The sequence below is a fragment of the Lutra lutra genome, chromosome 2, assembly GCF_902655055.1.
Source record: "Lutra lutra chromosome 2, mLutLut1.2, whole genome shotgun sequence".
NCBI lineage: Eukaryota > Metazoa > Chordata > Mammalia > Carnivora > Mustelidae > Lutra > Lutra lutra.
The window spans coordinates 57,534,184-57,548,122 of record NC_062279.1 but is presented as its reverse complement, the minus strand read 5'-3'; the positions used below and the strand labels follow the sequence as shown (position 1 = coordinate 57,548,122).

The 13,939-nt window shown below is 39.6% G+C and overlaps 1 protein-coding gene across 1 annotated transcript in view; it reads left to right on the top strand.

Moving 5' to 3' along the window:
* Window positions 1-13,939, top strand: part of EXTL3 (exostosin like glycosyltransferase 3) — a 90,358-nt gene that overhangs the window by 56,674 nt on the left and 19,745 nt on the right. The window contains exon 4 of the mRNA XM_047717490.1: window positions 12,388-12,515. Within this exon, the coding sequence (XP_047573446.1) occupies window positions 12,388-12,515 (128 nt within the window). The remainder of the gene's footprint in view (window positions 1-12,387; window positions 12,516-13,939) is intronic.

Here is a 13,939-nt window from a genome sequence, read left to right as displayed (position 1 = left end):
ATCTATGGAAGCTGAGGCTTCAAGAGGTTAACTCTTTTGCCCAAGGTCATAATCATGACAAGTAATGGACAAACTGAGCTTCAATGTTGTCCGATTCCAGAAGCTGCAGCTTTAATCACCTTCCAGACTTAGCAAGAAGACTATTTATCAGAATATTGTAGAGGTTTTTTGGAAGATTGGAGTTGGGGTTTGAAATATTTGGGAGTTGGAGGTCCTGGTCTCTCACAGGTTCTTTCTATTCTTTATCTGTCATGATTTGGATGCCATATTTTACAGGAAAGATAATAGCAGGTTAGGGCTTTAGTTCTGAGGACTTTGTTGTTTATCTACCTTTTGGCATAAATTTAGCAATCTAGAAGATTACCTATTTATCTTAAATGTGAGGTCTTAGAGCAAGTCATAAGCAAACAAACTGCCCCTATTTATCCTGTGGCACTTTTCAGAAAAAGGTAGCAAGGACAGCAAAAGTTCCCATGGGCCCTGCAATACTAGAAGGTTGCTAAAGAAAATTAGTGTAGTTTTTAGGAAGAATCCGTTTAGAAGGGGAATATTTGTGCTAGACTGGTTTTTAAAATTGTATCAGCAAGAAACTGATTCATGTGAAATATTTCCTGAGCAGCAGCATGGTATAATAGGGCAGTATGAGTTTTGGAGTAATAGAGACCTGGGATTAAGTAGTCAGTTTTGTGATCTTTGATGAGTTAACTTATTTGACTTAAGGCTTAGAGAGGAAAATAAAATAATACAAGTAAGGAATCTAGAAAGGTACCCAGTAACTGTTTGACTCCTACTTATCCCTTTATGTCCAAGAAGATGGAAGGCAGTATGAATATGCTGCCTGTGTTATGGACAACTTTAATTCACTTCACTGGTAAAGGCCTTGTCTGTCCTCTGCATAATTTCCCTTTGTGTTGTAGCTGTTACCATTTACCTTCTCCTGTACAAATCTTTGTTTTAAATTTTCTACCACTGCTAGTCTTTTTTAAAATTTTAATTGAATTTATAATCTGAGGCTCTTCAAACTATGTGGGGTTCTAAAAACTTTTGATCCCAGAATTTATCTTGTATATTAAGAAAAGTGTTGTGAATGGGAAAATTTCTTTATAGATTTCTTTCTGAATAAATTTCACTTTTTTCTTTCTCCGTTACAACTTTTTAAGTGTCACTGAAATTTGAAAAAAGAAAGCATTTGTTCCTTGAAAGGTGGATGCTGCTCAAACACAATAATAAAGCAGCTTTTGTTTGCCATTTTTCCTGAGTTTTCTTTGAATTTGGTATGGATGTAGAGAAGCCGACACCACCTTGTTAACAGTGACTGAAATTTGTTAGAGAACTTACCAGAACTAATCCTTTCTTTTAACTCTGGTGGGAAATAAGTAGTCCTCTTTGATTACTCGGTAGCTCATTGCAATAATACAATGCCTAGTTGGAAAATGCCAGAAATTTTCTAAATAGGAGGCCATTCTGAATGGCTTACTCATATTAGCGGTACCGGTGTTTTTTAGTTCTTCTGAAAAAGAGGAAACAGTTTCAAGCTGGAGAAAACACTGTATTCTCTAAATATTTTGACTCCCATTTTCTATTTAAGAGAGGCAGGTTTTTTGCGGGGGGGTGGTGGCAGTGGTTGAATTGCTGGCCTCTTGGGCATGGAGCCAACATTACCAGGTATCGAGACTAGGAGGGACTGGCAGCTCTCTCCCCTCTGGAGAAATGGCACTATAATGAGATGTTGTGGAGAAATGGCACTATAATGAGATGTTGTGGAGTTTTGCTATCTGGGATGCAGATGTACCTTATCCATTATGTTATAATTAACAGGTACTTATAAAGTTAGCAGTAGGGTGATTCCCAGGCAATCTCTCAGATTCCAGTCCTTCAGAGAAAATGATTTGAAATCATTTTTTAATCAACCCAGGAACCCCACATACCATTTCGGAAAACGATGGACAATTTGTGCTTCTCTTGTGCTCAGGTTCTTATCTAAGCATTAGGCATAAATGCTAAATATCTGTGGGCTATGAAATCTATTGAGCCCTAGGTTTTTGGTAGAGAGGGATTGTCTTAGGGGTGCCTGCTGGTATTTGTATATTAAAATTCCTCATTCTTGTGTATTATTTAGATAACAAGGGAAACTGAATTAGATATGGCTTAGAGTATATGTGACCTTTACTGCTACCATCCTTGGATACTCTTGCCCCAGTTGCTTTAATTCTCATCAGTTCAAATAGGATAGGGCCTGGGCAAGCTGATTGGACTCCACCCAGAGAGATGGGAGAAGTGCCATTAGTTGAAGTAGCTGTCAGAATGGTGTGGGGCTGCTGAACAGATGTGGTGATGGTAGGTGACCGCTTTGTCTCTTGCCTATTTTGTAAACAGTTGAATCAGGTTCCTTAGCTCTGGGAGCATAACAACAAAGACTATCTAATGGAAGTCAAATAGAGAGAAGTAGTATGCCAAGGGATTTGAAAGCTGGTCCTTCCAAAAACTCCTTACTGGGTCGGGTACGACCACTTTCATTGCATCTTAAGGCTGTTTCACTGTTTTCAGGTCTCCCTTGTTTCTGATGGTATGTCAGTGGTTTCCAAATTTTTGTTTCCCCATATGGAATATACTCTTTTCTCTGGGTGCTTTCAAGACTTTTTTTTTTACATTTTTTTTTTCAGTAGTTTGAGTATGATATGTCTTGGCATGGTTTTCTTTGATTTGTGTTCTGACTGGGATTCACTAAGCTGCTTAAATCTGTCAAATTTTTTTTTTTCAGCATATACTGGGAAATTTTTACTTCATTATTTATTCTGATGTTTTTTTCTGTTCCATTCTTTCCTCACCTTTGGGGGCTCCATTATATGTATATTAGACATTTTGATTGTATCCCACAGTTCTCAGTGTCTGTTCATTTTTGTTAAATTTTTTTTTCCTATTCTGCAGTTTTGATCATTTCTCTTGATTGATAAGTTCACAGACTTTTGCGTCATCTCTACAATTAAGCTCGTCCAATTTTAAATTGCAAATATTATATTTTTCAATTCCAGGCTATCCATGTTTTTAAAATAATAGTTTGGGTTTCTCTGCTGAGATCTCCTCTTTTTTCCATTCTGAGTATGCTTTTTACTTCATTGAACATAATTATAATAACTACTTCAACATCTTTGTCTCCCGATTCCAACATATAGGTCACTTGGTGGATTTAGCTGAAATGCTTTTTTCTTGAGAGTCATGTTTTTCTGGTTCTTGGTATATCACATAGTTTTGTACAGTGTGAATATTATACTGTGAAGACTGTGGGTTTTGTTTTATTTCTCTGAAAAGTATTGATGTTTTAGTTTTTGCAAGCAATTTCTTCAGTTGAACTAGACTGCAAGTTCTTTCTCTTGAGCGGCAACTCAAATGTGAGTTTGATCCTTTTATCTTTTGTTGGTCTGCTTACAGATAGCACCAGGCATGCACATGTGGCTTAGAGGGGGCCAGAGACTGGGTAGTTTATACATAGAACTTGGAGTTCCCTCTACCTGGCTCTCTCTTTTCTGGAATCTCCTTTCTTTCTGAGGGCTGTTTTTGACTCCCACTCTTCCCTCTTGTTCTTCAGGCCAGAAAAGACTTGGATGTTGTGTATGAGTTTAGCTGTTCTATATGCTGCTGACTCTGGCCTACTGTCAGGATAAAAGCAATGGTGATTCTACTCATGTTGGTAATTCCTTCCTAAATTTCAGCTCCTCTCTGGAATTTGCCACCTTCTGTTCACTGTCCAGTACCTTCAGGTAATTGCTTTCTTGGTATTTTTGTCCAGAGTTTACAGTTACCATCTGCAGGAGGTTTGGGTCTGTTAGGAGCTTCTTCAGCCATCCTGAAAACAGAAACCTCCAAGTAATCCTTTTGATACATAGCCCACGCCAAATTTTGGTTTGAGTTATTACTTCATTCTGATTAGTTAACACATCTTCCTCACTCTGCTTTGTATTCTGGATAATAGTAATAAATAGGGTGGCCTTGTTTGGAGCTTTCTGTGGAAATAAGAACATCAAAATCTGTCCTTTTTGAGTTTGAAAACTTGGGTTGTTATGAAGGAGGACATGTTTCAGTAATTAATGGTGTGGTCTTGCTCGCTCAAAACCCCACTCATCTTCACACTGCATACTTACTCATTTCTCAGACAGTCTTGTGGGCAGCCAGTTCCCCAATTCTTAGTTTTTAATTCTCTTCTCCATTGAAGTGTACAGTCAGTTTACATAATGTGCCTGGGAAGGCCTCCTTGAAGAGGTGACATGTGAGCAGAAGCCTGAGTGAAGTGAGGGAATGGGCTATGTAAATTCTGGAGGAATATATAGAGAATAGCAAATGCGAGGAGCTTGTCATGTTCGAGACATGGCAAGATTGCCCTGTGTTAATCTGAGGTGGAGTGAGCAAGGGGAGCATTTGAAAGCAGGTTGGAGAGAGTAGAAGTCAGCACATGTAGGACCATGTAGGTCATGGTAGGGATTGGAGATTTTTTTTTTTTTAAAGATTTTATTTATTTGACAGAGAGAGATCACAAGTAGAGAGAGAGAGAGAGAGAGGAGGAAGCAGGCTCCCTGCCTAGCAGAGAGCCTGATGTGGGACTCGATCCCAGGACCCTGAGATCATGACCTGAGCTGAAGGCAGAGGCTTAACCCACTGAGCCACCCAGGCAGCCTGGGATTGGAGATTTTATTCTAGGTATGTTAGGATGCCATTGGAGGGTTTTGAGTGAGGAGTAATATGATGTGTGTTGGACTACGGAGAAAAGAGCAGAATAAACAGTTCAAAGGCTATTTATTATTGCAGGAGCCTAGGTGAGGGGTATGGGCAGCTTGGACCAGGGCAGTGGTGGTGGAGAGGGTGACTTAAGCATATAACACCTCCCTTGTAGACTTCAAGGTCTCTGTGGAAGTGGTAAGGCCAAAATGCGCTCATTGTTCCAAATGGCAGCTATATATAGAGATAGGAGAGTATTTTTCGCTGCCTTTCCCCCTCCTTCTCAGCCCTTGATATTAGAATTGGAAAAGGAGAATTCTGTTTTGGGAACCTGATGTCATGCCAAGGTGGTTATTGTCCTGTCAGTCATCATGCCAGTAGTCAACTAAGGGAAGAAGAAGGAAGACTAGAAGAGTCATTAATATTCAGGCCTGGGTCTCTGCCAGTCAGGCTGTTAAAGGCTTTGCTTCTGGCTAGACCTCAGGCAACAGTACAGGTAATTCCAAGGGCTACTCCTTAGAAAGTTGATACACTTTATTTTTATCTGTGCCCACTCACCTTTTAAAAATATTACTTGAGTATATCAGATGATAATTTCCTAAAATTGTGATTTTGAAGCACAACCAATAGGAAGAACCCTGCCCAGCTTTTCTAGGTCCAAGATTATACAAAGTCTGGTAGACTTCATTAGGTGTTGGTGTATCTGGTTTTTTTTTGGGGGGGGGGTAGACATCATTTTACTTAACTTGGTAAATATAGCTGTGGCTCTTCTTTTTTTTTCTGTTTGAGGAGGGGGCTGCATGGCTGCGAAGGAGAATTGTGTAAGACAAAGCTACCAGAAATCAGAAATTGATAGCAAGAATCATAAATGTATAACATAAAGGAATTGCAGAAAAGTCATGTTGCATAAATGATTTCCTAATTTCTACAAATCAGTTCTTTAGGTAGAATCTTCCCCTCTTAGTCTATATGTACTCTTTTTATTAATTCAAAGTAAGGAATCTAAGACTGAGAATTTTATTTAGATCACTCAGCTAATTAATATTGAAATTAGAACTTAGGACTTCTGAACCATGGTCAGTGCATATTTTTACCAAATTTGAATTTTTTGAAAAGGCACAGTATGTGTATGTATGTATATGTGTGTGTGTGTGTGTGTGTGTGTGTGTGTGTGTGTGTGTGTGTGTGTGTGTATAAAATGTTCACAAAATAAAACAGGAAGAGATTGTGTTAATCTTGTGTAATAATAAGTGCTAAAAAGTTTTGAGCATTTTCTGGGTGCTGGTTCAGCACTGTGTTGTGAAGACCACTGTGTTGTGGTTTTGCTATGCATTCTCTGATTTGATAGCAGACCTCCAACCTATGCTGCCCACAGTTCTTTACCTACAGTTTCATAGGGAGCATGTGTAACTTCTCTTATGTGAGTTAAAACAGACTTATAACCTAAAACATAAAATTTTTTAATACTGCAATTGACCCCAATTTAAAGTAAGTTGTAAATAGAAAACCAGTTCAGTGTGTTACCTTCTTATTCTTTTTTCTTCCTTCTGTGCACTTCCTAACTTTTTGTCCCCACCACTTGGTGTTTATTGAATGAATTCCTTGAAAAACTAATGTATCTTAATGCTCCTTGGCCTTTATCTGTTGATCACCATCCCCTCAAGCTGTTTCACGTGAGTCCTCACAGGTAGGTAAACGTGACCATGTGCTTCCTTTTGGACCTCATTTTCTTGATTCCTGAGCTCTGTGATGGGTTACTTTTTTAAGTTGGAGGAAAGGGAAGGATGGAGGACAAAAGTTAGATGATGTTTACTTAACTGTCTGTACGATGCCTTGACACATAAGGTTCATTTTCAGAAATGTATTCATTACAGAAGTGCATTAAACATGTGTATGTATTGAGGCTGAAAATTGCTAGCTTTGGCTGAACAAAATTTGATCTTAAAGAGAAAAAGGGGCACCCCAGTGACTCAATTGCTTGTGTCCCAACTCTTGATTTCTGCTCAGGTCATGATCTCAGGGTTGTGAGATGGAGCCGCACCACTGGCCTCTGCGCTGGGCATGCAGCTTCCTTAGGAGTCTCTCTCTCCCTCTCTATAAAAAAAAAAGAAAAGGAGAGAAAGGATAATGTTATAAGGGTATTTAAATTGCTGAGTTTAGTAGTTGGCATTATGTATTTGCATGATCACTTTATATTTTCCACCTACATTTTCTTTTCTGTTTCTTTGCAAGATTTATTTATTTGAGAGTGGGTGAGCGCACATGCATGTATATGTACGTGTGAGCCAGGGGAGGGGTATAGGGAGAGGGAGAGAGTGAGTCTCAAGCAGACTCCCTGCTCAACATGGAGCCTGACACAGGACTCCCATCTCGTGACCTTGAGATTATCACCTGCATTGAGATCAAGAGCGACCACCTAACCAACTGAGCTACCCAGGAGCCCCTCCACATACGTTTTCTAATTTTGTTACTTCTTAGGTATGTCTTACCTTTTTGTGCTCTCTGTTCTTGGTCTGCTTTATGACTTGTGTTAATTCACATAATCTCTTCAAGCCCTATTTTTCTAGCTTACCAACGTCAAAGACCTACCTCTGGCCGGTCATGAGCTGCTTTTATAAAAGATTCCATATTTAAGTATTTATTCTATTTGAATCCAAATTTATCCTGCTACATTTAAGCAACTATCAATAATTGTTGACATGTGCTGTTGTTCCTTGTTAACAGCAGTAACTACTTATATTTCCACCCCTTACATATTAAGAGATATTTGCTAACTATTAATTGGACATCACATTTATTATAACTAATTAAGTATTTATGATATAAATTGATACTTTCCTACTTCATGTGGGTTTGCTGATTCTGTCTGGATTTAGAAGCCAAATGCCTAGTTAGCATACTAGAAGAAAGGATCCTATTAGAATAGTAGCTCTTTATCATTCATAAATTCCCGAATTCCTCAAGAACCAATTTGAATGTTACCTGAGGTTACTAAAATTGTTTTTTGATCATACATACACTTGCATACATTTGCATATGGTAGGGCTCCAGGCTATGATTGCTGTACTGTTCCATTGTGACAGAGTTGCAGTGAGAGAAAGTCAAGGCTTTTATGAATGATGGTAAACAGGAGAACTAGTGAAGCATCCCCAGGAAGCACTGTATGTGAAGCAAGAAAAATGAATGTTACTGAGCATTGCTCCTGACTTGATAGTTGTAGGTTGATGGATTGTTTTGCTGTGGAAAACTAGGTTAAATACAAGGAGGTTTCAGTATATAGAATGTTAAAGTTTTGATATATAAATTTATCGTCTTTATTCCGTATTCTGAAAATGGAATGGACAGGCTAAATTAGGTCTTATTTCCGAGTCAATTGTTCATTCATTCATTTATAAAATGTTTGTTGAACACTTATTGGATTCCAGGGACCATAGTCTATACATTCTGGTCAGTGTTGTAACCAGTAATTCACTCAGTAACGTGAAGGTCAGTATTCATGTTCACAGGTTACTAACGTATAATCATAAGGCATGAAAAAAATAGCCAATTGGGGAAGGAGTTTTTTAATTTGAAAAACAAAACAAAGAATGTCACAAAAATGAGAATATTTTGTAAACACGACTTACTACTCTGGATGACTCATTTCTTTCATGTATGATCTGTCATTTCTCAGACTCTTAGAGGCCAAGCTCATCTGCAGGTCTGCATTACAAATATTTAATAAGTTTTTTTGTCCTTATGATTTTGGTGCCAGAAGGGATAACGGTTGGTTTGCTGATTACAGACATTAAGCGCTGTAGCTTGGAGGCAGAACTGTTAGAAGAAAGCTTTTACTCTTTTCCCCTCCTTAATTTTAGTTAGTATGTGCAGTGTTTATAAGTGCAGAAATCTTTTTGGTTAGGAAGAAAAGTTGATTGTTTTTAAATAACAAACTACATTTATTCTTTGCAGTTTGGTGTACTGTCTTCTGATCGTTGACTCTAAATCAGGGTGTTTCAGCAGTAGCCCTAATGGTATTAGGGTCGGATGAGTCTTTGTTGTGGGGCTTGTCCGGTGCTTTGTACGATTTACCAACACCCCTGGCCTCTGCTCGCTAGACACGAGTAGCTTACCCCTTTCCCCCGCCAGTTGTGACAACCACAAATGTCCAAAGACATTGTTTTAAATGTTTCATGGTGGGCAAAATCACTCAGAATTGAGAATCCCTGCTATAAATTCTGAAAGCAGACTTACTGACCACAGTCATTTGTGAGCTAACCAGAAATAAGCTGCTGCAACTCATGATGTTGTGTTTCTATGAATCCTTAAATTTTTTCTTTTATTCTGATGACTATTGCATCAGTTCCCTATTCCTGAAAATCTTGCTGCCATTCAGCCCATTGGAGTTGTGCCAGGATGAGCAGAAGTAGTATGTGTACTCTATTTCTGGAATCCATAGTAGTAGTTTTTTTTTTTTTTTAAGATTTTATTTATTTGAGAGAGAGCACTCATCAGTGGAGGCAGAGGGAGAAGGGGAAGCAGAAGCAGGCTCCCCGCTGTTTAGGGAGCCCGATGTGGGGCTTGATCCCAGGACCCAAGGATCATGACCTGAGCCGAAGGCAGATGCTTAACAGACTGAGCCACCCAGGCGCCCCCATAGTAATTGTTCTTAATGGACTTGCCTCTTAATGGACTTTAATAAACTTGATAAAACCGTGGATGTGAAATCTAGGCTAAAACACATTTGGTATTAGATCTTCAATTCCAAGTCTTCCAGTGAACAAGTAGGTCCTCTTGATTTGATTTACTTTATAAATTGGATAAAAATTTTGGATATGATCTAGGCATCAGATCATGACTATTTTAGTTTTTGTTGTTGCTTTCTGTTTTTAGAGTGAATTAGGTTGTTTTTAAGATTGTCAAGTTTGGCTGATAAGCAAGTTCCATTTCTGCATACAACATGGTGCTGTATCCATTTAGCAGAGAGGCTGCTTCCTTACCTTCACACAACAAGTAAGTAGTGGAGTTGGAATTTGAACTCCGGCTTTTCTGATTGACTCCAAAGCCGCCTTTTTCCTCTACGGGCCCTCTCAAAATAGGAATCACCTGGGGATTTTGCAGGTTCTGACTTGGTAGGTTTGGGGTAGGCCTGCATTTCTAAGAGAGTCCTCAGGAGGACAGCGAGGCCCCTGTTGCTGATCTTTGGGTCCACTCTGAGTACTAAAGCTCTGTGCTATGTTCCTGGATTACTAATTTTGCTATAGATAATACTCCTGGTGTCTGACCTGCAAAACTGATAATCTACAGTTGAATAGTCAAGAAATGGATTTTTCAATTATTTCTTCTTCATTTTAAACTATGTGCATTGTTGCTGGAGTTGAGGGGGCAGCTTTGTTCCCCTGAACTGGCAGAATTGCGGTTCTATATTAACTGAATGCTATGCATGCTCAGAAAGTAAAATGAAGGACCAGGGGTAGTTTGTTGGATGTGATTGAGCAGACAGATGCCATAGCCCATTGATTGTAAGGTGGACATTATTAACATTTAACATCTCTGAAATTGGGTGCATTGTAGGATAGATGGCATTTTATGGTTGCTAAGGTTGGGGTTTGGCTTCTACTACTTCTGGCCACTTTCCTGCTCCTTGGGGATGGAGCCTGGCAGCTTCTATGGTGAGTACTTGATTATCTCCCCCTCCTTGATATCCGCCCCCCCCCCCCCCCCCCCCCCCCCCCCCCCCGACCCAGAGCCCAGGGCTTTGTTCTCTAACTGCTGAATCTGAGCTTGGGAGACGAGGGATTTTTACACTGGTCAAACATGCTTCAGGGCAGAATCTGTGTCTATTGCTTGGCTCTGACCTCTGTTTTCTGTAGTAGCAAATCTGTTACATATCCTCTCTTGTCTTGACTTGGGAGGAGCTCCTCTGGGGGTGAGGCAGTCTTAAAAAGCTCTTTAATAGAGTAAACATCCTAAGTGATAAAACTATTTCACATGCTTTCTTATTTGGCAGCATTTTTCTTCCTCAGTGGTACACAGTTAATAATGCATTTTCCATAGGGCTTTGATTTGATGAGAGTTCTTAATTTAATAGGAGTTTAGCAGAAAAAGACTGCTTTGGAGTTAGAAGGCACAAGTTAGCGTCTGGCTCTGCTATTTGTCGTTTGTATACAGGATGAGAATTGGACCATATGATCTCCAAGGCCCTTTGAGCTCTGAACTAATTGTATTCTGGGTGTCTTAGAATGACTTAATTGAAGTATGCGGACTGTGCTCTAAGAACATAGAAGTGATTAATTTTGAAAAGGGAGGAAGTGACAGGAGGTGTGAGAGCTCAGTCTCTAGGGAGAGAATAATTTCGGTCGAAGAATAGGAGTAAAAGTATTTTAAACTGAAGAGACCATATTTGTGAGGTCATAGGAGGACCTTTGAAACCATTCATAGACTTCTAGACCCTGCATATAATTCCATTGATCAAGCTAGGTAGAGCTTATTCTCAGTTTAAGCTTCTGTTGTAAGTAAGGCGACTCAGGACACCTGGGTGGCTCTGTCGTTAGGCGTCTGCCTTGGGCTCAGGTCGTGCATGGTCCCAGGGTCCTGGGAATGAGGCCTACATCAGGCTCCCTGCTTGGCAGGAAGTCTGCTTCTCCCTCTCCCACTCCCCCTGCTTGTGTTCCCTCTCTAGCTGAGTCACTCTCTGTCAAATAAATAAATAAAATCTTAACAACAACAACAAAAAAAGGTGACTCTTCCAGTCTTTCTAAAAAGATGATTCCTCAGGAAGTTCTTGGTTTCTGTCTTTTTGAAATAAAATAATAGTTCCTCATCAGTTGGATTAATTAGATATAGATACCATAAAAATAAAATGAGCTATTAAAGTGCTGAGTATGGTCATCCTCATTTGAGTATTGGGCAAGGTGATTAGTAAAACTACTGCCTGCATTGTAATAAATATGCTCATCTAAGGTAACGTCTAAGTTAAAAATAGTTTTTTTTTTAATAATGTAGTTCTGTTTGGGCACTAATTTTTGTTTTATGAAGAAAATACTGCTTTGCATATATGGGTCACTTTGGGTAGAGATTCTCTGAATAGGGATTTGCTGCGGACACAGCTGTTAACTTTTCTGAATTAGGTACCCCCTGAAAGAAAGTTTTTTATGTGTAATCAGTGCCACAGGTGGAAATTGCAAGTTGCAAAGGGTTAGGTAATTAACCTCTACTGGGTGGGCTCTCCTTTTTTTTTTTTCCTAAAATACCAGATAAAAGACCTTAAAATTAGGCATCAGAAATGACACAGACTGAGGTGATTTCTGAATTGGGTTTTAAAATTCATGAGCAGGCCTGGGGATTTCAGAGCTGGGAATTATAATCTCAGTTCTACTCTGCCACCTTGTGTTCTCTTGGGAAAGTTATTTTTTATTTCCCTAGACTGTGTTTATTGCTTATGTAAAATAATCCTCAGCTTTAACTGCTTTCACAAGAAAACTAGTTAGCAAATGAATAAAGCTACAATGTGAAATCCTTACACATTTGCTGAGTTATAAGGCAGTTTCTATTCCTGAAAGGCATATGCTAGGGTTTACAAGCAGTAGGCAACCAGGCAAGATTATTTAGTAAATTTACCTTTGACCTAAAGGCAGTTTGGGTTTCGTATTCTGTAATGCAGCACTGACCATTAGTGTTTTTACTTCCTCCTTACAGGTGGTCCGTACTGAGAAGAACAGTTTGAACAATCGATTCTTGCCCTGGAATGAAATTGAGACAGAGGCCATCCTCTCTATTGATGATGATGCTCACCTCCGCCATGATGAAATCATGTTTGGGTTTCGGTGAGCAGCTGATTTTCAATCAGGAGACACTTGTTTGCAAGTGACAGAAAAGCAACTCAAACTTGGATTAGGCAGCAAAATGAATTTCTTGGCTGTCAGTAACAGAAATCCTCAGAGGTAGTAATGGCTGACTTAGGACATAGCTGGATTTTAGGTCATAGGTGATGTTGGAGAACTCCATTTCTCTTCATCTCGAGGTTCTGCTTTCCTCTTTGTTGCCTTTGATTTCGCAAAGGCTCTTCCTCTGAGGCCAGGGAGATGGCTTCTGTGATTGGCTAGACCAGGCTTATCTGCCTGGCCCTGGAGCTGCACGTACATCATCTTCCAACCACAAACCACATGGACTGAGTGGAAGCAAAGGGTAGTTTCCTGAAAGAAATGGGAGCTTTTTGTGTTTACAGGAATGGGGAATAGCTCCCAGTCAGGCAGAAGCAACATGTTGCTGTGTGTTAGGGCAATGCAACAGTGCCAGAGTCCTGGGGCTTAAAAGACATAGGGAAGGATGGGGTTAGATGTAAAGATCCAGAGGAAAAGAGGGGGAGGAGATGGTGGAGGTGGTTCTGATAATGACAGTGCCTGATACTGGTGAGCCCAGGCTGTGTGCCAGAGACTGGCTGAGCACTCTACGATTTATCTCATTAACACCCCCAAAACTTGGTGATACAAGTTGTACTCATCTCCATTTAAATAGGAGTCAATTGAGATCCAGGAGAACCAAACCATGACTCTAGACAGTAAGTGGCAGAGCTGAAATTCAAGTGTAAGTTTGTCTGACTCCGGAACTTGTAGTACCCACTGACTTAACTATTTTGTTTTCTTGACTCTTAGTAGTTCTTACTGGGGCTTATATATCCCAGTTGAGGGAGCATTACAGGTTAGAGAACGGAGTAGATCAGGACTGTTCAAAGTGTATCATGGACTAGAATGCAGGCCATGGACAGTTTATCATCTGTCCACAGTGAGGTAAGTACAAAAATTGAGGGTAGGCCTTAGAGACTTAATTTTAAAGCAGTTTGACATTTACTGTGACATCCAGGTTTGGGATCATTTCCTCACAATTTCGTTTTGGGTAACATTTATTAAATATAATTCATATGTCATACAATTCACTCATTTATGTCTCATTCAGTGGTTTTTAGTGTACTTACAGCATTATGCAACTGTCACCTTGATCTTTTTAGAAATCTTCATTACGGCCAAAAGAAATCCTGTGTACCGATAACTCATCACTTCCCACTTCCCTCCAACTGCTGTAAGCCCTAGGCAACCATTAATCTACCTGTGCCTCCATAAATTGCTTTTTGTGGACACTTTGACTGTTAACGGTACCATATAATGTGTGCTGATGTGTAACCTGTGCCTTTTACTTAACCTAGTGTTTAAAAGGTTCATTCATCTCATAGCACATGTTGATACTTATTTTG